The 26283-nt window shown below is 37.3% G+C and overlaps 1 protein-coding gene across 1 annotated transcript in view; it reads right to left on the bottom strand.

The window, feature by feature from the left end:
• The window catches only part of LOC131030810 (transcription factor MYB3R-4), a 96870-nt gene that overhangs the window by 51989 nt on the left and 18598 nt on the right, over window positions 1–26283 (bottom strand). The window contains exons 4-6 of the mRNA XM_057961728.2: window positions 20511–20605; window positions 20302–20405; window positions 1862–1990 (exon numbers count right to left, since the gene is read on the bottom strand). Coding sequence (XP_057817711.2) covers window positions 1862–1990; window positions 20302–20405; window positions 20511–20605 — 328 coding nt within the window. The remainder of the gene's footprint in view (window positions 1–1861; window positions 1991–20301; window positions 20406–20510; window positions 20606–26283) is intronic.

Genomic DNA, 26283 nt, shown 5'->3' with positions numbered 1-26283 from the left:
AACCCTTGGGAAAACATTAAAACCCTAAGCACATGAAAATGGCTGAAAATGAATTTCAAAAATAACAAAACACTAGCTGAAATACCTATGTTCAAGCACTCTATAAAACCTAGAAATATGACCTTGAAAACTCTATGATCAAAATTTGACAAAAAGCTTCCGTAACTTTAACCTTTCAGTAAAAATTAGAATTTTGATTCTTTTGGACTTAAAGCTTGCGTGGACTTGTAAACAGTCCTACTTACCTTAAACATTACCTAAGCAAAGCTTCAACATCCCACAGCCTTATGGACGGAGAATGATTGTAAGTTTGTTGACTAAGTATGCATTTCACCACAGTCTAAGAATCACCCTTGCGAACTCTTGTGAGCATCAATACATGCTATGAGTATCATGCTTTGGTATGTGAATAAAAAACATAGTGACAGACATTTATCCTCTGTTATGACAGTTAGATTTAGCTAAGCAAACACCTAGAATCATGTGTTGAGTATTTTGAATATGATAACCCCTTAGCATTTAAATGGTATCTGTTGGGATTGGAAAAAAAACATCATATTTCATAAGCAGACCCTAACCATATTGCATCTAATTGAATGATTGGCAGATACACCTTATAATAGTTGTGTATCCTGATTGGGATGCATGACAGAGACTTGGCTAAACAATTTGGGTTGTAAACTCACTATATAGGTTGAGTGTTGAGCATTTTGAATATGAGAGCCCTTTTAGCACTTAAATGGTATTTGTTGGGATCGGGAATAGACAAACATATTACACAAGCAGACCTTAACCATATTCCATCTGACTCAATGATTATTGGATACATCTTACATTAGTTGTATAGCCTCACTGAGATACATGACTAAGACTTGACCAAACAATTTTGGGTTGTAACTCATTATTTGGATTGAGTGTCAGGATTGAGTGTAGGCATGATGACAAAAAATTGACCTAATTAGTCTTTTGGATCGATCATATTGCAAAATGTAAATTTCACTAATCGGAGTGAGTGTAAACAAGAATCCAAAGGTTCTGAACTGAGAATTGTTTGGGATAAAGAGAATACAAACGACATGATAAGGTTGGGATATATCCATAAGCCTTTGGCCAAAGCATGTTTGTAATATAGTATGCATTGTATTATGACACTTTTTTCGGTGTCTATCAATAAAAATTAAGATTACTTCTATAATTAAAGGTGTGGTTTTGAGACAATTTGGGAGATGAATTGTCATCATTGCACTACCTCTTGATACAAGTATTTCTCCAAGTTTTAGGGACAGTAGGAGGAGTTTATATATGTTTGGTTCTGTATGGTTTTAAGTTTTAACTATACACACACACAAACAGATAGAAAGTCCGAGAGAGAGAGAGAGAGAGAGAACTTGGTATATTTTTCCATGTCCTCACATCTAGGTGATCCACTGAGAAACTTCGCTACACCATGGGCACTATCACCTTGCTTCCCACATGGAAATGAATATCTTGTTTTGATCATCTCTTGACAATTGGATGAGCACCCATTTGGTACTATCAAAAAGAATTCAGATTACTTGTTTAATTATAGTGGTCGCGGTTTTGAGACAATTTGGAAGATGAAATTGTCGTCATTGCACTGATTACCTCTTGATACAAAAAAAAAAATTAAGATTTAGGGACAAGGGGATGAGTTCGTATATGTTTGGTTTGGTATATATATATATATAGATAGATAGATAGATAGATTTTTCCATATCCTGCTATCTAACTAATATACTGAGAGACCTCAGTCTCTATATTGGACACCATTTTTGTATCTGTACCCTGGAAAGTTAGACCTTGATATAATCACAGAGTTGTCTCCAATTTAAAACTATACCTCCCAGGCAAAAACTTTGCAATCTCTGCCCACTTGTTTCCATAAATTTGGTGAGAACGAATTAGCGCCAACTCCTCCTGCTGACTCCATGCATCTTTCTTTATTTCTGGATTTAAATGATTGTGCCACCTGCATATATATAAAGTATTGATCAAATTTACATATAGTTACAGAATGTTTATTTGAATGGTTGATAAACAGAAAGTGCAACAAAAATTCAACAATACAATTACATGTAACATGCCTAAGACTTAAATATGGATAATTGTAAGTTACAGTGATAGAGAGCATAGAACAACTTGATCAAGCTATTACAAATTTTATTTTCTATTATCAATATAAAGTTTAAACTTCATTTTTCAGATTATAATCATCAATATAGCTTAAAAATTTCCATGAAATTTAAAACATCAAAGTCTATCAAAATTTAATATGAGGGCAAGATGGTAAAAGCTTGAATCAGAAGCCAGATTGTTTCCAGGAATTTTACCAAAACAAACACAACAACCATGTCAATTTATTGAATGTAAAATGCATAAGTACTAAATCAACCTCGTAAAGAACAAAGATCAAGATGTGAAAGTCTGTCCACATGAACCAGGAGCGTGTTTGGTCTCCCACTTGATTGCTAGCATGAAAATTTAGAAGTTATCATACAGCATCCCACAAAGTGATGCAGTCAAGTACAGAGTACCCATTGAAGAGCAACCAACCCGAGCAGCTCTTCACAAATACAAGTCATTCATTTACATATGTAATATGATGTCAGACAAAAACTACAGCCTCATCAGCAATCAAACTTAACATCTGCATATCATTTGAAGTGATAGATTTTACATAGAAATGCACAAAACAGCAGGCTCCGTACCAAAAAGAATTTAGACTTACAAACTTCGACCCTTGCAACTGTCTAGTACAAAATAGATGGAATATGAAAGATTATACTCAACACTAATACTTAGAAAAGCAACAGCTCCAAAGAGATGTTGACTACATAGAAATAAACCACACATTGAATCAATACTACATATATTGGCAATATCTGCTACAAATATTAATCCACACCCTTCTAATCCTACTCACAAATCTTCCACGGATTGTAACAGCCATGACCCTACAAATTATAATTTTACTACAAATCCATGCCCACAAATTACAAAATAATCTGCATTTTACTCCAACACCAACTTCCTATTCCCACTTCGCTGCTCTACTATCTCCTTTTTCCTAATCTGGTATATCTTCATTTCTTTCTTTATGTCATCTCCTCCTCTTAACAAATGTTTTGACTGTCTATATATATGCATTTGGTTCTAGATTTAGGAGTACACCACCACTAAGGACAGCCACAACTCCTCAGAAAATGCCAAAATCATTAATAGCTGCCATCTGTTTTAAAACTCCCCACACCTTATTAGGGAAGCCACCACTCGTTACTTCACATTATGCTGAAACTATTTAAGGAAATTAGAAGCCAGGAATATTCCCCACTATTTCAGTTTCTAGATTTAAACAAGCCACAGCTCTAGGAAATATTTATTTGAACACCTCCTCAGTATGCTCCTGCATCACAAGGAGATAGCCTTATAGATTAAATCTTAACTTGAATTTCACAGTGAAGAAGAGCCTACTTCTAAACTTCCAACCTAATACTTTATGACAATTCTCTACTAAAGTTATGAAAAGACCTTCAATAGAATCAAATCCACAAACAAGAAATGGATTCTCATTGTAATTGTGTCCATTAAATAGACTTTAGAAAGGGAAGCCAAGTTGGCTATCTGTAAAACAGCCTACAAAAGCAAACTAAAAGAAATTCTCAACAAAGTAATAGCAATGCTCTTAATTTGAGTGCTACTTTACACATCCAAAATAAAATCAATGCCATGTCTTATTTAATCCATGGTATATTGAACTACCCCCCTTAATAACTGAATCAGATACAAATACAATCTTATCTCTGAATATGATGAATATTATCACCACTAAGAGGTTTAGTCATGAAAAGCACACGGGGGGGGAGGTGAATCAGTATTTCAACTTTTAAAAATTTGAAAGCATATAGAATGAAATGCAGAGATTAGGCATAGACACAAGAACACCAAATTTCATGTGGAAAACCATTCCGAGTAAAAAACCACGACACCCAATACTTTCATTAACAAGAATTGGGCACCAACCCAGATTACACAAGTGAGCACCAACTCTCCTCAAAGCACAAACTGCAATGATGAAGCACCTACTCCACCAAAATAAGGCACCAACCTCAAAATCTCTGATTTTATATGTTTCTCTTCTTCAAATTCATTATGCTTTCTTTTCTCAACCTCTACAATCTGATCACAAGTCGTGATAACCTTGCTTAACCTTTTATCCCTTTAGGACTGTCATTTCTCTACACAGTTCTACTACAACCACACCTATATATCTTTTGTAAACCGCACGCACCCTTTTCATTTGCTACATGCGCTCTCTTATATCTTTTTGTATGTAGCACATATATTTTTCATTTAGCGACAAAAGTTATAATCAGTTCAAGCATGCACACACACAATATGCTCCTGTTTTGGACTTCACGTTTCTCAACATCACTTAGTCATCTTCTTTCAACGTATGCCAATCATCTACTATTAAAGCTCAAAACCTCCTTTAAATCTATGCAGCTTCAAAATCGATAACGTATTTGTCATTTTTGGTCTTACTTTATAACATACTGCCCACATATTATCCACTCAGACTTGCAACTAGAATCCAAAAAGAAAAAAGAAACAAATTGCCACGATAGCACCCCACTGTTGCATATATATAACACTCTAAGTGTATCTCCACACACCAAATTAAAAGTGGCATTATCCCTCTATATTTAGCACTGCTTATATGTTATGAACACACATGGTTATATGTTATGAACACACATGGTTATATGTTATGAACACACATGGTTATATGTTGAACCTGCCATCAATAATTGTTGTTGTGTAGCTAGGTCGGATCCCTTCTAGGGCCAACCTAGTGCACAAAATGCCAAGTAGCTTGTCGGCCTTGGCATTTGGATATCTCAGTTGTATGAGTCTAATTTGGGGCGGGCCCTATTTGGGCGAACCACTTGTGTGTAACTTGTGATTAAGTTAAATGTAACTTGCCACTAAGGGAGACTCATATGTAACTTGTAATATATAGGTATGACCCTATCCTTGGTGCCAAAAGTATATGGCCGACTTGAGGTATATTAGGAGGTATTGATTCATATATATGCAAGGTCATGATTGCATCAATAGACGTGAATTCAATAACATGAAGGACATGTAGTGTGCTCAGGGGTGACGATAAGAGCTTATCGTCTATGGTTGGGAAGGCAACAGATCTTATGTTTGCCTATGGTTAACGAGCGCTACCATAAAATCAACATGGTATCAAAGCGGGTTCCTTCTATAGAGCCTAACCACTTGAAGGTAGATCCTGTGCTTTTGAGGGAGTTCAATCAAAGTAATTTGCAGAATGAGAAATCTAAGTGCAGACAAAAGTCGATTATCGAGCCTCTCAACTCAGACATGAGCATCGCATATAATCTGCGGTGAGTAATGACCGTTGAGGTGCCGATGATCAAAATAGATCTGTCATTAGTACTCAATGACCGATTCAGTCCGATGCCTTGGCGTTGAAAGTTGCTAAGCCTGGTATCGAAATGTTGACGGTAAGTGGAGTTGCTATGGACATCTCTGTCCGTTTTAACATTCTATATTTGAATTCTTCATTTGGGGAGAACATCTTGTGGAGGATTCTCTCTGGCAATCATAACATTTTACTAGCAAATGACGGAGATCGCTCGCTTCACAACGCTCGTGGCTAGAGACATCGACAAGGTGGCAGCAAGCATTCTGAGGATTCAACGAAGCAACGCGAGTCGGTACACGTGCTATCGACTACTCAGTGTAATGGAAGGTTGAGATCGAGCAGCAGCATAGTGGCGAGTTTTGTGATGATCACATTAAGCCGTACACAAATGTGAAATGTGTGCGTATGGGGACGAAAGCGAATGGAGGCACCTAACGATCAAGAATGATGGAGAAGGCCTCCGTGCAATAACGCCTTGCAACAACTCTCACATCATCCTAGAAGCTTCAAGAGTCACATGAAGCATTCGTTTCACTGAAGCCTGCATAGGCATAATTGGATGGGATTGCGAATCGGATGATATTGCAACTGAAGGTCTAGTTATTCGAGTTCTTACTTATGTCGCTCTTGAAGATCATCTGACGGTTGTCCTAGGATGGGCACTGCAGCTTAGCATTCTGGCACACCCTGCTACAGGTGGATTCCTGTCGCATTTATGTGGTTGGTCCATCACTTTGTTGTGAATGGTATTAAAGGCAGTTCTTCAGATGATGCTTAAGCTATACACGGAGCAGATATTGTGGACAAATGATGAGTGATGGCGAGGCCCAAAGGCCACGCAGCCATCAGATCATCACTAGGTGCTTCGGTGTGATCAATCCAAGTGAATGGAAATTCCATTGCTAAGCAAAATTATAAAAGATAAGACAAATCAAAGATTGCATTCAAGGAAGGAAGATTGCTTGCATTTCTTCGCAGAGGAAGAATCAACATTCAGAGGGAGTCTGACGTATCGTCAAAAGTAACCTTGGACAAGGAAGTCAGAAGATTGATTTCAGCTTCAGAGGGAGCTTGATGCTTCAGCTTCAGAGGAAGCATGACATTTCAGCTTCAGAGGGAGCTTGACATTTCAGCTTTAGAGGGAGCCTGACATTTCAGCTTCAGAGGGAGCCACGTCATCATGAAGATTTGGTTAATGCATTTTTCTCTGTGATGGAGAAATTTGAGGTGAAAGCCCTTGTTAATGAGTTCTTCTCTATGAGGGAGAAGTTAGAGGCGCAATCCCTTGTTAGTGAGTTCTTCTCTGTGAGGGAGAAGTTCGAGGTGCAATCCCTTGTTAATGAGTTCTTCTCTGTGAGGGAGAAGTTCGAGGTGCAATCCCTTGTTAATGCATTCTTCTTTGGGAGAAGTTTGAGGTGAAAGCCCTCATTCCACCCTCTGCGAGTAGGCATGGTGGAGATGCATTCTTCTCAAGGAGAAGTCTAAGGTTAAAGCCCTCATTCCACCCTTTGTGAGTAGGTATCGTGGATCCACCCTCTGCGAGTAGGCATGGTGGTAATGCACCCTTCTCTGGGAGAAGGTTGAGGTGAAAGCCCTCTTCTACCCTTTGCGAGTAGGCATGGTGAGCCCACCCTCTGTGAGTAGGTATGGTGGGTATCATGGAAGAAATTCCATTATGTGCTTGTTCACCCTCTGGGAGTAGCTATGGTGAACGTATTATTCATGGAAGTAGCCATGGTGGTAGTCACTATGTGACTTGGTTATTCAGAAGGAATCCTCCCTAGGTAAGAGGGAGTGTTGTTGTGTGGCTAGGTCGGATCCCTTCCAGGGCCGACCTAGTGCACAAAATGCCAAGTGGCCTGTCGGCCTTGGCATTTGGATATCTCAGTTGTATGAGTCTAATTTGGGGCAGGCCCTATTTGGGCGAACCACTTGTGTGTAACTTGTGATTAAGTTAAATGTAACTTGTCACTAAGGGAGACTCATATGTAACTTCTAATATATAGGTCTGATCCTATCCTTGATGCCAAAAGTATATGGCCGACTTGAGGTCTATTAGGAGGTATTGATTCATATATATGCAAGGTCATGATTGCATCAATAGACATGAATTCAATAACATGAAGGACGTGTAGTGTACTCAAGGGTGACGATAAGAGCTTATCGTCTATGGTTGGGAAGGCAACAGTTCTGATGTTTGCCTGCGGTTAACGAGCAATACCATAAAATCAACAATAATCACGGTGCGCACTACCTCCATGTTAGCTATATTCCTCACGCGGTTGTTGCATAGTTAATATTCGATGCTCCTATTTAAAAAGATCAATAGAGACTGCCAGCCATAACATGTAAATTAATAACAATTTCTTATTAATCAATACCACATAGCTTTTGAAGAAACAAAGACATCCAAACATAGATGAGTGTGCTTAAAACCAACCAAGCACCACACACTTGAAGATTCCAAAGATGATGTATCACACTGAAGTAGACAAGCTGGCAGGTGAAGTGGACAAGCAACCAGCTCAAGCTGACACCCAAGTAGCTTAAACACACAACCAAGTAGCTCAACCAAACAACCAAGTAGCTCGACCAAGCAGCCAAGTAGCTAAACCAAGCAACCAAGTAGCTCAAACACAAAATTGATGAGATCTAATCTAAGTTACAGATTTGGGTACGAATATGGATACAAAATCTGGTACGGATTCGCGGATTTGGCAAAAAATTATAAAATATAATTATATAATTTATAAACTATCACTACCATTATTGATTATTACAATGATACAATCCATACAAATATGAAATATACAATGTGACTTTCCATACATAAACGATAAATCATAAATCATAAATCCATAATTGCCAATGCCAATAAATATTCATATATCGTAAATGTAATAACTAATAACTAATATCATATTCATAATTTGCAAAAAAAGATACTATTCATGTTTTAACTGATTCAAGTTTCAAAATGTGAAAATGTCATGAAAATGCAAATAAAATGAGCTGAATGAATGTTTTGATGCATTTCATGCGTCATAAGGGGTGAAATTAGGGTTTAGAGGTTAAAAAATATTTTTTTTAAAAGTGTTTTTTAAATGTTTTTTGGAGCTTTATGACCCGTGGGCCCCGTTTTTGGGAACCCACGGGCCTTAGTCTGCCCGGGTCCACCTGGGTTCCCCATGGATTCCTCCCAGGTCCTTCCCAAGTGGTCGGGTCCTCTGTGGGTCTTGCGTAGCAGAACCCTAGGAAGGACCCAGGAGGAATCCACCAAGAATCAGGCTCACACCAGGACCTGAGCGGAATCCGAATCAGAATCCAGGGCTTTTTGGGAAGAATCAGTAACTTAGGATCTAATGAATAACCCGCAACTTGATAAGCATCTCAAACCAATTATTTTCATAGAGGCAAACAAAGTTCCCTATTACTTTGAGTAATCCTCCAATAATGTACAACCTTAAATGTCATCCTTTGACATCAATGACAAAATATCCAACAATCTCCCTCTTTGTCATTGACAGCAACTCCATCTACAACCAATCTGAAACCAAAACTGTTTTGAAACAATGTCGCTCCCCTTGACTTCCTACTCCCCCTTTGACATCAATGACTAATATCAACCTACATAACTAAAATGGGGAATAGAACAGCGATTCAAAGATGGAGTAAAATCATTCCCAACTTCTCACTTCTAATATCGTCAAGAATGTAAAGATTGTTAGCTGGCCTACTTGCATCAGCAATATGTTTACCACCTATACTGATTACACAGTAATCTAAATTGAAAACTAAACTGTGTCCTTGATCACACAATTGACTAACACTTAGTAAATTGTGTTTCAAACCTTCTATATATAAAACATTCTCAACTTTGGTCTCACCATCATCCAACACAAGTATACCTTTACTTTTGATTATTGGAGATGAATTACCACCAAATCTTACCTTTCCTCCATTAGTGCTTTTGAGAGTGAGAAACTTGCTCTTGTCTCCAACCATATGTCTAGAACAGCCACTGTCAATATACCATATGTCTTTTTCATTTTGTGCAGAAAAGGTTGTTTGCACAATCAAGGATTCTACTAAAACTTCTTTCTCCTTCCTCCAAACCTTAGTAACCTCCTTTGCTTTGTCCTTTTTCTCAACCTTTTGTTTTTGCTTAGAGAAATCTGCCATACCAAGTTTTCAAGCTTTTGTAGTGTGACCAAAATTATTACATTTATAACATATAACATTGTAATTCCTTAGAGGAGCAAAAGAGTTCCTACTAATAAATCTGAAATCATTTCTTGCAAACATTCTACAGTTGATCACCTTGTGTCCAAAATAATTGCAAAAGAAACAATAACCATAAAAGAAAGAAATGTTAAACCTAGTCATATGTGCTTGCCTTGAGATAGGAGGCCTTTTCAAAGCATTATTTCAGATTTTTTATGGTGAATCCTTTGTGCTGTCCACATTGATCTTCTGGTGTTTTTCTTTTGTAGACTTAGAACTTTGACCTTCTTCAAGACCAACTCCACCTTTATCAGTAGACAACTTTTGTGAGCCAATGACTTCATCCAATGACATGGAACTTTTCTGATTTATCTTCTCGTGATTCAGATGTGTCAAAGATTTATCTAACTTTCTAAGTGAAACTACTTCAGCTTCAAGTCTCACAATTTTTTTCCTTGAGCTTAAGTTGATTTCTAATTTCTTCTTCTATTTTCTTTGTTTCTTCAACCTGAACCTTTAAATCGACTATCAATTTTTCTACTTCTTCAAGAGCTTGAGATGTCTTTGTTTTTGTCTCATTCTCTTATTGTAGCAGCGACTTCAACTTCTGATGTTTCTTTCTAAGTCTCTTGATTTCACTTAGTGCATTGATTAGCTCTTCTTCAAAATCAACTTCTACTTCTTCTTCATCAAAATGATCTTCATCTTCTTCATTTTCAGCATGTACCTCTTCTATGGCCATGAACAATATTTCTTCACTTAAAGATTCTTCATCACTGACATCAGATGAACAACTTTCTTCGTTTGAATAGAAACTCTTTTTGAGTTTCTGAGACTTCTTCTCGTTTCCCTTATACTTTTTATTATTGAATTTGGCCTTCTTTTTCATAGTTGTTGTCCACACTTTTTGCATAAGGACATTTAGCTGCAAAATATCCTACCTTGCCATAGTTAAAGCACTTGAAAGGCAACTTGCCTTTATATTTACCAGACCCTTTCTTGAGCTTTCTCATGAAATGTGTTTCTTCAGAATCATATTCTTCATCAGAACTTTCACTAGATACATACTCCTTGTCCTTTCCTTTGTTAGAAGCTTTGAAGGCTACCTCCCTTTTGGATGAAGAATTAGAGTTTGTTCTCATCTCACGGACTTAGAATGCCATGAAGCTTATCAACAATCAACTTATCAAGTTTTGTCATCTCTTCAATTGCTAAAACCTTTGAATCAAATCGCAAAGTAAGAGACCTTAAAATTTTTTGAACTATAGTGGGCTTCTCAACTTTTGTCTCCCAAACCCTTAATAGAGTTGACAACTTCATCCACTCGCAGAAAATAAGCAACAACATTTTCTTCTTCTTGCATCTTGAGACTTTCAAAAATTCTTCTATGAGTTTAAAGTTTTGTTTTCTTAACCTTGTCATCTCCTTCATATGCTTTCTGAAGTTTCTCCCAAATGTTATGAGGTGTATCACAATGCATGACTTTCACAAATTTTGTCTTAGACAAACCATATAAGATTGCATTCATGGCTTTTGCATTGTTTTCAAAATACTTCTTCCCATCAGCATCCGTTGGAGGAATTGAAGGAATTGTGTAACTTGACACCACACTTATCCAAACATCAAAATCAAGAGACATAAGATAAGTACACATTCGAACACTCCAGAATGCAAAGTTGGAGCCATCAAATAAAGGTGCTCTATTCATTGCAAGAGCTTCAAGAGAATCCATGTGTGGAATCACAATCAACCTCCAAGCGTTTAAGCTCTATTTCTGAAGAAATCCCACTCTAATACCAATTGAAAAGCACACAGGGGGGGCAGAAGAGGGGGCCAGGGAGAGGGGTGGGGGTAAAACAATATTAATGTTGCCCTTGTTGTAAAGCAGCAAGCATGTTGGTGCAAAAGAGGTACAGGCAAATATTATGGACATCATGTTGTGTGCATTCGTTTGATAATGCACTCAAAGATATTGGCAAGTTCCAGTAGATTTCAGATCTCATAGAGAAGGGCAAATAAATACAAATGTTCATATGTAACCATCACCACACACATGACATTTATCGTAAATTTGACAAGGTGGAACTTCTCAAACCTATAGATACACATTTTGCTTCTTACTTCATTCTTCTTGACCGCTTTTGTGAAGCCAAAGGAGCTTTGTGTTCCACGGTTGCTTGTGATGCATGGGCAGCTTGGACACAATCACATCAAATATTGTAGTTGAAGTGAGAGGTATGGTCCTTGATGAGCATTTTTGGGCTGATGTTAAGTTTGTTGTAGACTTTATTAAAACCATATGTGAGGTGATCAGATTTGCAAATTCAAACAAAGCATGTTTGGGAGAGGTTTATGAGGCAATAGTTTCCATGTGTGAAAGAGTCAAGAAGATAACAGATGCAAAACATTTTTTTTCTATATCCTTTGATAGAGGAAAAGTTACATGGAAGATGGAACAAACTTAACACACCTCTTCATTGTGCTGCCTACACCCTTAATCCTAAATGGTATGATATAGAAGTGACCAAAAAGAGGGCTCCACATCAGGATAGAGAGGTAATTAAGGGATTTTGGGCTGCGAGTAAAAGATTTATGGCCAAAGTGAGGAATCTTCAGTTATGAGGACTCAATGGAATAAGTTTTCATGTGGGCAAAGTGATTTTGCTTTCGTGGAAGCTATATATGATATGAAAGTAAAGAAAGACCCTATAGAGTGGTGGTAGAACCATGGAGGTGAAACCCCTAAATTGCAATCAATTGCAATACGATTGCTTTCACAAGTAGCCGGCTCTTCATCTTGTGAGAGAAATTGAAGTACTTATGGGTTCATTCATTTACTAAAGAGCAACCGATTAGGATCAAAGAGAGCAGAGAACCTGATGTACATTCATAGCTCACTTTGTCTTCTCTCTTATGTAGATCCAAAATACAATGAGGGTCCTTCAGCAAAATGGGATCAAATTTCACCTGATGGAGAAGTTGCAGTAATTGTGGATGAAGTGGTTGAAGCAAAAGGACTAGCTGATTTACCCCCTATTATTCTACCATCAGAAGAACCTAAATTTGAGAGTGATGACTATTTGGAGTGCCTCATAGTTGAGGACCTTGATATGGATGATCATGGCGAAGAAGAGTAGATGATAGATATGTTGGTTGAAAATTTTGTACACTTGGGGAAATATACAAAATTGTGGTTTCAACCACAGCACACGAGTAAAAACAGTCCTAATTAAGGGAAGGCTCCCCCTATCTAACTAAAACTGAAATAAAAAATAGGATGGTACAGCAGTCTTCCTTCTTTCTTCAAGAAAGACAATATCCTTTTCTCTTCATAGAAAACAAAAAAGGATAGCGATTGAATATGAACAGCAATAACTACTTTCAAGTGAAATGAGAGAAAGGAAATGAAGTTTCCTGAAAGCGCAAAGACTTCTGTCACTTCCTTCGGGGCGGGACAACAATATCAAGCTCAAAGACTTGACTATTGGAAGTCCTATCTACCCTTTGCTATACTAAATTTTACAACGAATAAAAGATAACAGCTCAAAGACTGGAATAATCTATTCTTTCAACACAAAGACAAGAACTAATGCAAGCTCAAAGACTTGCTGCTATTTCTTATCAAACAGTAATTTTTCCTCAAGAATAGACGCAAGCTCAAAGACTTGTTGCTCCTTCAAGAGAGTTTCCTATTTTAATTAATCTTCTCTACTTGCAGCTCAAAGACTTCAAATCAGATTGGACTAAGCTCTTTTATAAAACACTTTGCATAGAAGAAATAAAAAGATTCAAACTCAAACATGTAGCTCAAAGACTCAAAACTTGAGTAATCCTTCTTTATTATTCTTCAAAAACTTTCAATCCACATACATAAGCTCAAAGACTTCTTGCTGTAAATTTGGCAAAGTTTTTGCTTGCTTTCCAAAATCTGATAATTACAATGGACTCCTCAATTATTTATAGAAGAGGAGCCTTGAGAAAAAGGTGGGAGGATCCTAACTAACTTGAGAAATTCTCTCAACCACCAAGACTCATTCAATAAACAACTGAGACTTCATTAACTAACTAAGAGTCACTTCAACTAACTAAGACTTATTCCAACTACAGTCCTAATCGGACACAACTTGTAGTTGCCTTACATGTAATTAAAAAAGTGCAAGTAATGTGTAACTTGCATTTTACAAAAAAAACTTTTACATGCAACTTGTCAAAACTAAAAATTACAAAAGAGGGAAAATTCAACTAAGTGTTGAAAAACACTTAAGTTGCATTTTGTGAAGACACAAATCCTTAAAATTTCCGAATGTTCGCTTGTAATTCCTCAGGATTCGGTTCATGGGTGTTCTTGGCAACAACCATAGTCTTCACAATAGTGTCGTGACAGCGAAGGAACACAATTGTTTTTATCCAGGATGGACTGGATTTCATGCAGAAAGGCTTGGTGTTTCATCAATGCTTGAATCGAAGCTGCCAAGAATTGTTCGCTCCTCCATTCATTATGAATCCTCATCTGTAAATCAGCAAGAACTTCTTCTTCTGGAATCAGCTCTCCATCCTGACTTACTATGTTGCAAGAGGCCTTTTCACAATGTGAGACAATACCTCGGTAAACTTCACCCCGGAATCTCCTTGCATCACTGATCTCCTCAATGAGGGATTTAAGAACAAGGGTCTTGTTTTCCATGAGTTCTTCAAATTCCAAGTACGTGACCCTGGAAGAGATGATGGCATGCTCCTGCAAAATACTCAGTTGTTGTTGGGGCATGGTACGCCAGATTGTCAGACTTTTCTCAACACTTTCCAGATTCTTTTTGAAAGTATTAGAAGTCTGATCCAATTTCTCCTCAATGATTTCCAACTTAGACATTATTTGAAAAATGTCTTTCATTACTTGTACACATTGATCATGAAGCTGATCAACCCAGGAATCTAGTGCTTGTACTTTCTGAGCAGCCCTTTCCACTCCACGAATCGATTCTTGGGAACCAGAAGAACCTATGGAGTTACTCCCTTCAGCAGCAGGTTTTGTGATTTTATGAATGGCTGCCATAAGCTGTCGGTTTTCCTCTTCTAGCTTGTCTTTCTTTGCAAGAAGATCATCACACCTTTACACCAATGAAGCAACAGAAAACTGAGCATCATGTTTAATGACCTCATGTGTTTGCTTGCCCAACTCTATCCTCGTAACCTTATAATCAGCAGCTGACATTTCATCAAGTGGCTTATCTGCAATAGGTTCCACAATATCAGCTACTTTCATCTTGTTACTATCAACAATTACCGTAAAGATAGTCTTGGCCTTCTTAGCAACTTTGGATCTGGACTGTTTGAGTTGCTGGTAGTCAAAGGCATCAGGTGAGATCTCTTGCTTCTTCCTTTTCGAGGTGAAAGAACTAAGCCATGGAGGCAAAGTCATCAACTCACTTCCAGTAGCAGCCGTAGGCAAAGGAGAAGCAGTTTCTGTTTGAATTACCATGGTCACCCTGGGAGAAATATCTGTTTGGACAGCGACGACGGTTTGCTCAGTTACCAATGGGCATGAAGATTGCCTCATGAATTCTTCAAAACCAGAAGTGGAAGTATCAATTTCTGATAACTGAAAGCAAGTGGGAATATCTTCAGGAACTTTCAACACACTTTCTTGTTGTCGATCAGGAGAAGGCTCATATGCTGAAATGGGAACTGCATTCTGAGGAGACTCATCCACGAGCAAATCAGGAGGAGAAAGAGGCGTCTCAATGGAAACTGGAGGAATGACCTCATGAGGCGAGTTTGAAACTGGAGACTTAGGAGCATCGTCAGATTGTTGCCCCTCTTCTGGATTATCCAGATCGATCACCTGAACATGGAATCGTGATTTTTCCTTCCCACGAATAGTCGTCTCCTCAGGAGGAAGCACTACTGCACGACTGACTCGTAACTTGATCCTTGTGCCCGAAGATGAAGCACCCTCCTTGTTATCGATCTGAATCTCAGATTTCCGTCCAAGAGGCCCCGTAGAATCATCTTCTTTACCAACCTTGATTTTGATGAGTTTAACAACATTACTTTTCAGCCATGCGTTAGTGTTGGCCAAGATAGGCTGAAATCTATCAAGGATGGAGATGCACTCCTTGTGTGACCATTGGATCAAAGGAAGTGGAGCTTCCTCAACCCTCCGTGAAGTGTATTCAGGATCAAGTATATGCCCGTCATCAATCATCCCTTGTGGGATATCTGCCAAGTTCAAATCAACAATTTGCTCAATAGTGAGCCTGCAGTAATCCATCTTGAGTACTTTGGCTTCTGTGCGGAGATCTACCCAGATGTCTTCAATGCGATGAACATGCACAAAGGATTTCTTGATCTTCTCCTTCATACCTCTATAATCAAAATCAGCTCTAGGTTTGAACCTTTTAAGCTTGATTTCCTTAGCCTTCACAGATGTGACAAGGGAGTATCGACCAATTTTCAATGGGTTTGTGGTAGAGATCCCCATTCCAACCTTGTGTCTAGCAGACTGAAAAGTATGAACAGCCATGATCTGTCTTCCCAACTCCATAAGAATTATCTTATCGGTTGGGTATCTTGGAAGCATGTATGGCTGACCATCATAGCATCCAATCCTCATATAAGTGAAGGTGAGAAATTGCAGGAACAAACACCCATACTCAGACACCTTGACCCATGCCTCATCTGATACTCTTTTGTTCCTGAGATCTCTGTCAAACTGACACATGAAATATCCGAAGAATGCATCTTGGACCCTTCTAAAATGCAGTCTACTGGGTTTCAATGGCAACTGATCATAATATTTCCAAACTAGTATAAGCGAGCGATCACCCTTGGTAGAAAGACCTGGAAAGTGTCTAAGTGATGCTACTAAATATACCAAATAAGAATTCATGAAGGTGGTCATGGTGGTAGGAATTGCTGCAAGTTGTTCGCACAAGGCATCGCTAATGACTTCCCACCATGAAATGTGATGTGACTGTCGTATGAACATAATGAACTGATACATCCATGGCTCAAAGACATTGGAATGCTCAAGGCCCATCATCCTGCTGAGAAGAGTGATGGTGTCTCCTATCTCCCATTTGAAATCACAACGGTACAACTTTGCCCACCTTGAGAAGGAAGGACGTGGCTCTTGGATCCACCTATTGATGTGCCGCTTGCAATCTTTTTCCCTCTTCACGTAGTATTCCGCTGCACTTTCTTTGGTAATTTCCATATAAACAGGTGCAGGAGGTATTCTGAAGACCTTCTCGATTGTATCCGCATCAAGACGAATTATAGCTTCACCATCATCATTTTTTATGACTCTTGATTCCTTGTCAAAATGATGGGCGCATGCAAGAACAAACTCAAGTTCTAGGGCAGCCACTGGGAAAGAAGATGCATGATGGATATGGTTGTCCAACAACCGTTGCAAGTTATTATCCTGTGGATCTTCTACCCTGTTGATGAATTTTGCCATATCAACGTGCCCTATCTCCGTGTCTCTGATGCGATCCAAAGGAGAAGAAACCTGGGAAGGTGCAACCTTATTCTGATATTTGTCATATTTGTATTTCATTTTCTTTGGAGTTGGAGATGCCGGCAAATCTAACATTGATTGTGAACCTGGAATGTTGTGATGAAGACTTAAAAGAGTTAAGGCAACATCATAGTCAGCTACAAATATCATTCTTCCTTCTTCAAATGGGTAAAACTTTGATTCTTGAATTTCACGATTTTGTGAGAGGAAGAGGGGAAATATGTAGAAATGGGAGAATCTTGACTTTGACCAATTTCGGATCTTGGGAGAATTTTCGCAAGTATACAAGTTGGAAAGGACATACATGCAATCGGGGTTTTAAAACCCGAATACAAGTACACTTGTAAATTCGAAAATGGAGAAATGGACGAAAAATGAGATTTTGACTTGCGGGAAATGATGGAAATGGAAAGTACGGATATGGGGAACATGAATGGATAGAAATGGGAAAATCCAGGAAAGTCATTTTCATGAAAATGGGAAGAACTCTTCAACATGTAATCCGGTTTTCAAAACCCGAATTTGCAAGGGAGGGGTATTTCACACTTTTAACTTGGAATTTTGACCAAAAATGGTTAAATTCCTTAACCATAGGGGAAGAACAAGAATTTCCAGCGAACTTGTAATCGAGATTAAAAATCCCGAATACAAGTAAAGAGGGAATTTTGGGAAGAACAATGCAATTCAAAAATTGCATACCAAGGGGAAAATTTCTCTCACAAAAACCAATTTTTGGGGGAAGAACAACACATGCCAAAAATGCAACTAAGAACGAAAATAAAGAAAACAAGAAAATAATAAAATGAAGGAAAGAAAGGAAAGAGAACATACCTTTCTTGAAAATGCAAATGCTTCTCCAATAATGCAACAATTCTTGGAATGAAGAAGCAAAAATCGGTAAAAAGGAGCAATCCGTAATGCCAAACCCTTATCACGTTCTTTTTGCAAAAATGCCCCAAACTGATAAATGTAGCAGCAATCCCAAACTTGGAGGACCAAAATGCCAATGAGAGAGCACAACCAAGTGGATTAGAGCAAAACGCCTAAGGAGGAAGAAGAAGGAATGATGACAAATGTTGCAAAACATAGCCAAAGGGAGTCACGTGAAAAAAAACGTGGCCACCATTTCAATCTCCAACGGCATCATTAAATAGCTCAACAATCCTCCTAAACTCCACGCCTAGATGGGAAAGAGCAAAACGATTTAGGAGAGTGAAGTTTGTTGGAGATTTAATCCCTCAAAAAATGGCATTTATGAAAAATGTGGTTGCTGATTTAGGGCGAAAAACCAGTCAAAGCAACCCCCATTTGGCGTGAAAGATGTCCATGAATGCATGAAAATAGGATGCAAACCAAAACGCCTCCTTCCTCCAACAATCTCTCCACAAAATTTGCCTTGAAATGGTCAAAAATCATTTTTCCTTGCATTTCGGGTTTTTTGGAGCAAAAGACAAGTTCGAATTTGCATAAGAGAATGCAAATCGGGTTTTTGGGAGAAAAATACAAGTTTTAATTTCACTTTTTCCACTTACAAGGCAAAATCGGGATTTTTTAGACAAATGACAAGTTTAAAATTGTCAAAAATGCACTTGCAAGGCAAAATCAGGTTTTTTGGAGCAAACTACAAGTTTCAATTACTTGTAAAAGGGAAATAAAATCCCTAAAACAAGTTAGAAATACTTGCACATATGTAATGGGGATTTAAAATCCCTATTACATGCAAAAACCATTAAAGTAGGGGTTTTTTGACCAAACTGCAAGTTTACTTGTAATTGAGTCAAAAAATCCCTATTTTAACTAAAAAAGACCAAAAAACAATAAAAAAGACAAAAACAAGAAAGGGAAATTTAAAACAAATTGCAAGTAACATCTTTTAATAAAAATGCACATGTAATAAGCTAAAAATTCCCCTACAACAACCAAAACAATGAATATCATTAAAACTTGCAGTTTGAAGAAAATTCTCCACCTGCAGTCGGAGTTTTAAAACCCGAAATTGAAGGAAAGGCATAGCAAACGAACCCAGAATTTGACGAAATTCGAAACGTAGTTCGAGGATAGACTGAGGATTAAGCCAGTCCAAGGATTCGTCAAAATTCTGCCTCAGGAAACGTGCCATAGAGTAAAATTTTTCATTTTTTCACAAAAATTTTAACGTAGTGGTCCTTTCCAAAAATGAGGACAACAAGATATAAGATTTCTGATTTTTGTTTTCAGTTTTTTGTTTGCATATCAGCTTGCTTCTTATCAAGCTATTTTCAATATGCAATCACTCATCAGTTTGAAACTTTGACACAATGATTGTATGACATTATGATTTGACTCATTTCACATTTATGTACCTAAACTTCGAAGTTAATGTTAATTCTTGTTTTGTAAGTTCAATGCCATTATATTTTCAGATTTTCTATAACTTATTAAATTATATTTAGAAAAATTGGCGTCTCCAAGTACCCATGTACCCATGCAACCTTGGAAATAAGAGAAATGCTCAGTATTTTCTTATAGTTTTCTTGGATTTTAATCATTTTTCATTATCAAGAATTATAAAATAATTTTAGTTCATCTTTAGCAAACTGCAAAGTACACACTCAAACATTTACACAAACTCTAATTTCTGGATCGCTGTCAAGAAGTTTATTGGTTATATTGTGTGTTCAAGAACACAGTGTTGCTCACCTCAGTTTCCTGTAATTTTGCAATAGTTAGCTTATGTCAAAATGTAGTTTTAACTATGGAAATTTAAATATAGTTTCGATACTAGCTGCCAATCAGACATTATCTGATTTCCAAATCGAAATATCTATTTAATTATTAAAGTCAAACATGAGTATGCCTCTAACCAGCAAGGCTAAACAATGAACACGACTTTTATAGCAGATATAGAAACTAAAGAACATTTTTCTGAGTTATTCCTTAAATACATTGATTAATACAAAATCAGATCTGAAGCTTTAGGACAACAAAACACACACACACACATGTATGGCTGCCTCCAGTGAGATCATAAGTCAAAATTAACTTTATTTACTGAGGGAATGCAAATAAATAACTGCATAGCCTTACAAACTAAAGCATATACCTTTCTCGACATTGTTTTCCGATGCGCCCTGGCAAAGATTGAGAAATTACAGACCACTTTTTTGATCCATACTTCTTTACAAGTTCCACAATCTTATCATCTTCCTGATTGATAGCAATGGGCAAGAAAAAATAAGTCAGACACTTCAACATCCTGGTCTAGTATGACAATCTAGTTTCCTATTATCCAAGGTTCACTGCATTAAGTACCTCTTTTGTCCAAGGTCCCTTGATAAGATCTGGATTAAGAACCTTTTGCCATCTATGCAAGCATTGCACGTCTGTGCGATCTGGGAAAAATTCGGCTGCAGAAATATTGAATAAAAATATTAATGCTAAATGGAGGCTGACATGAATATGTGTTAAAACTCCAAAAGGCGATAACATGAAAACTTGAGCAACATAACACTGGTTTTTAAAGAATCTTGTTAACCCAAAGTCTAACAATGAAATACATGGCGTTTACAGAAAAGAACTATATATGCATTCCTTAACAAAGAAATTCCTTAAAAATGATAATTTGATCTTGAGTTTCTAAAATATCTTAGATCTTTGGTGACTCAGTGATAGCTCAAACTTCAAAATTTACACTTGTTGCCTATGCATATAGATGTCTAAGGATTATCAAATACAGGGTCACAAACAGAGAAACATGCAAAAGTTTGCACACACAATAAAAGATTTTACAGAAACATAAAAATTTAAATTAGAACAATTCTGGACGTAGGATTTGCAATTGAAAATTTAGCCAAGTAGTAATTGTAAACATTTGATTGAAGCTCTGAGGTCACAAGCAGGAAATGTAATTAGCAACCCATTAGGTCACAGGCAACTTTAAGATGAAGTTTAATTTCATTTATTTGGTTGGACTTGGTATAAATTAAAAGTAAAAATTGATTATAATTAATTTTGGTCTTTAATTTTTTACAATTTAAATTTTTTATTAATAGTTAAAAAAAATTACATATTTTTTAAATTTTAATTTCAATTCATTCTATTGCTTCTAAAGTAATATATGTATATAGCCATATCCAGTAACTGTATCCATATTAGGGATCTTGAAAAATAGCCATATCCATATCAGATACCATATCCATAGCCATATCCATCTCCATGCAACCTTGTTGTCAATAATCTGAAGGGAAACTTATTTGCCATTGTTATTCATTCACACTAAGAGTAAAGAGCAAAGTGTGATGCAAATGAAGGGGATGATTTGTCTACAGCAGTTTCACTTGATCATCAAAAATAAGAAATGAAGCACCAACAGAGTTTCTGTTAGATACTAAATTAATCATGATTAGTTATTAATCATTGTTGCTAAGCAACATGACTTCTCACGTTGAAGGGATACATCCTATCAAACATGCCCCTTGAAGCATACTAAACAACCTATCACCATATTGAATCATATGCGCCTTTCTATTATTGTACTTTTATTCTTTATTCAATACACGTATATTACAAATTTATCAAGCATGTACTTGGTAGGCATGTGAAGCGGTACAGAAACCTTCATTCTTGTGAAATAGTTGTCAGATTGATCAGTGGCATTTTGCCCCAACTTGTGATCAATTAAAAAAGTATAAGCCTTTGTTCTTGTGACTTAGGGTTGTGACATTGATTGCAATGCTTGATTTGTGATCAGTTCAATAGAGAAGAGCCTTTATTCTTGTGACTTGTAGCTGTGGTTATGGGATTTCTTTATAACATTTTTCCCTAGTTTGTTATCAGTTGAAATTTAAAACAAACTATAAATAATTTAAGGCCCATGGCCTAGATTTCAGTGCTTCACTCAAAAAATTAGGCTTCTAAAGTTATAACCTACACCATGGTTTGTGATCAATTTAAACCATATAGAAATTTGAAAGACAAATTGAAAACTAAATCAATTTCAACAAAGCTTAGATGAAAGGAAAGTTGCTAAAAATAAAATACTGTATTGCCTTTTAAAATAAACATTCTAGTAAAAACAATTCTAGACAGATTGAGTGATGCCCGGGACCAGTGCTGCTGTGTGAGCACTGAAAAGGAACAGCAGCAAATGGTGGAGGAAACAGACACTACAAAAGGAGGTGACAGTGTGCTTGGGCTGCACAAGATTGCAGAGAATGGGAAGAAAGCAATGGAGGATGGCATTGGTGGCCTCAGGAGAGGCTTACTCTCGCCACCTCAAACCCATATACGGCTAAGGCATCATTGGCATGCACAAAGGCAGTTTCCTCAGGCCCTAAAACCTATAAGGATTGCAAAAAATATCACAACCATTTCCATGGCTATGGTGAATTCTCCTATGTTGATGAACAGAAGTTTGATCAAGGCAAATGGATTGGATACTTGACAGCCTCGGATGTCTGGTTCGCCAGTTCAGGCCCCTGCTTCTGGTCCGGTTCATTTTGGGTTCGGGTCCTAGTCCGGTTCACCTTTGGGTTCGGCTAGGGTTCGTACCCAGGCAAGCTGGTTCGTCCAAGGCAAACCCAAGACGAACCCAAGGCAAACCTGTATACCGGGGTGCCCAAATTTACATTTTGTTTGCAAAATTTTATAAAATTTATAGCAATAAGTTCAGACTTGCAGATTTGTGTGATTGTTTTGCAAGTTATCATGCAAGTTTAAGACTGCAAATTATTAAGAACAACAACAGACAATTGATAGATTTATTCAAATTTTTTATGTCTGAAGCAAGATAAAACAAAGCAGCAAACAATTGAGTTATGACCTCTTACTTGTTAACCTTATAAATGTACTAGAGCAATGCTCAATCACAGGAGCAAAATACCCATGCATTAGTGCATTCTGATTTACAATCCTCAGCTTATGAAAAGCAACAAAAATATTCAATTTCCTGAGCTCACTTTCTTGACTGCTCATTCTTCTTCTTCTTCATCATCTTCATGGCATTAGTTGTTTCCGTGAAAGAATTTTGCTGTCATTCTTGACTGCTATTGCATTTATTCTTGACTTGCAATTAGTCTTTCATCTCCTTAGTGCTATTCTTGACTGCTATTGCATTTATTCTTGACTGCTATTGCAAGATAAAGAAGAATCTATTAGATGATTTAAACTTAGTATAAAGTTCCAATTGTTGCAAGTTGAATTTTGAAACAATGATACTTGAACTTGATATTATAATTTTAATATTTTGATGTTTAACTTGAAGTATATGATGCTATGATGGTATGAACTATGATCATGATACTATGATTACAAGTTTATGGTGTTTTTGTTTTTTATATGATATTATGTTGCATTCTAATCTTAATTCATGCATATATATATATATATATATATATATATATATATATATATATATATATATATATATATATTTGCCTTTATCCTTCTGAAAGGATTTAGCTGCAAATGCTTGTTCTAAAGAGGATAAGCTTGTACTGCTGCCGAATTGTTGCTTCCATCGATCCTGCTGTAGAAGTTTAGTGCAGAGATCAGCGAATTTCAAATCAACACCGGTAGAAGTGATGTTGAGTGTTTCGACAAAATGCTCGTAGGACTTTGGTAAGCTCTTCAGAGTGATCACGACCATGTCCTCCTCCTCCATTTGCCGATCGATGGCCTCTAACTGGTCACGGATATCCTTTATCCGAGTGAGGTGATCCTAAAGGGATTTGTGCTCATCCATGACAATAGAGAAGAGCATATTTTTCAGGAAGAAGGCTCTGCTCTTATCGGACGTCTAATGCAGCGTCTTGAGATGCTCCCATATCTCGGCAGTTGTTTTGCCGGAAGGAATCTGAGGAAGCCGATCATCAGTCACTGAAAGCTTGATGAGCATGACAACTTCACGATTTTGCTCATCAAACTTTGTCTATTCAAGACCGGCTGCAGCGGGACGGGTGGCCTTTCCAAGAACCAACTAATCAATAACGCGATACTCAAAAATTGTGAGCATCCATTGTTTCCAGGTGTTACAGTTTCTGCCATTGAATTTCTAAATTGCCCTCAAGCAGAATATTCATCAAAGATGCCATTACGGAAAACTAAGGTCAAAGTTGGTTGACCAAATGATGGCACGAATATCGAGGCAGGAAATATCAACATGTGAATTCGCGTAAACGCGATGCGTGCAAGAGAACGGAGGAAAAAAACAGGCACTGATTTTGAGGCAGACTTGAAAATATTTCTGGCACACATCCCAATGCACGGATTTTGGGAGGACCCATAAAAAATTTGATAGAAACCCAAATGATCTTTCGAAAAACCCACCAAGAATCTGCAATTAGTTTTTGAATCGGACTTGAAAACAAAGGGTTATAGTCAAAACCCTAGTTGTTGAAACCGAGGCAGCAAAAACAAGTACAAAGGGTTTAAAAAAAAAACTTTAGACGCATGCGCAAAATAGCAGAAAAACAAAGACTAAGGGTTCGATAGAAATCCTAGACACAGAAAATCGCATCACAAAAAAGCAGAGGAATTTGCAAAGAAATCCTGCCAAAAAAACCACAGAGAGCTCAGTGCATATGAGAGCCATGGATCGCGAAAAATCACGACTGCACGAACAGCGACAGAAGAAGGTTGTAGGACAAGGAAAAAATCATGCAGAAAACCGATGTCGCGAGCTGAAAATCGTGATAAACAGATGCGCAAGTTTGTAAAAGCCGGAAAAATGCAGAAGTTGAGCACGAAAAAACCACAGAAAAACCCCAACCGAAAAATAGCCGACGCAAAACATCGTTGCGATTTTTCCAGAAAGAATGTCGCGCGGGTTTCAACACCCGAAACGTGATGAGAAAATCGTGACGAAAGTCACAAGAGCCACGAAAAACCCTATTCGGGTTATTTTAAACTTAGAAAAAAAAAACGAAAATATAAGTTGAATAAGATTTTCGAAAAAATTTCTTTACCTAATGCTCTGATACCATAATACACAAGTATTTGGTATAAAGTTAAAACTGATTGAATTGAATGAATGATCAATGGATCATTTATAGATTACAAGAAACGATGTTTCTATTAAGAAACGATCGTCGAAATTAGAAAGAATCTAATATGTACAGAATATACAATATTGACCATCAAACAAAATACAAAGAAATATACGAAGATATATTATGCTAATATATATATATATATGCTTTTGTACTAACAAACCCAAATCAACCCAAATCAAAATTTTGCCATACCGGCAAACCGGTTTTTCGAACGCAAACCAGCAACTTAGTTGACAGCTGTGGCGGATGACACTTGTATTCCCATTCCATTTATTCCTCCTATGCAGCAAACAAACCCCTTTCTATTCTTTCCCTTGGCAACACAGAGGTGACTTTAGCTGCAGAACCTATTGATTTTCATTTTCCAGATAACTGCATCAATACAATTGCAAACAATATGAGCAATAGATCTCTTGCTTTCAGTTGTTTGGGGAAGCAGCTCCCTACTGAAGACCTTGTGTCCAGGACAAAATATACTTGAAAAATAAAATGGAGTTTGCTTCTGTGGAGGTATCGGAACAAGGATTCTTCCTTTTGCAATTTTATTTGACTGAAGATTGCAGGTCTGTGCAACAGCACGACCTTGGTTTTTTGGAAAGATTAATTTATTCTTTAAGCAAATTTGAGGCTCTTTCAGTAGAGGTCTTGGAACATCGATGCTTCCTTTTGCAATTTCATTTGACTGAAGATTGCAGGTCTGTGCAACACCATGACCCTTGGTTTTTTGGAAAGAATGGTTTATTTGTGGCCTTGTGGGAGCCCTTTTCAGTTGACTGACTGCAAGCGCCTTCAAAATACTGATTCCGCTGTGCCTCAACACATGCCTACAATGGCATTACACAATGCAACGACTTCAATGCCAACTACCCCAAGGTAGACTCATTCCAGAGCAGCTCCACCCTATGCAAATCAAGTTTCCAAGGATATATTGTAGAACCTAATAGAACACAATATTTTAATATTCTATTAGATAACAAGATGACAATTACAAAGAGGTTCATCTACTGATATAGAGATTAGAGGATTAAACCATG

Source organism: Cryptomeria japonica, chromosome 4 (genome assembly GCF_030272615.1).
Source record: "Cryptomeria japonica chromosome 4, Sugi_1.0, whole genome shotgun sequence".
NCBI lineage: Eukaryota > Viridiplantae > Streptophyta > Pinopsida > Cupressales > Cupressaceae > Cryptomeria > Cryptomeria japonica.
The sequence above is the reverse complement of the archived record's forward strand: the minus strand, read 5'-3'. Positions and strand labels throughout refer to the sequence as shown.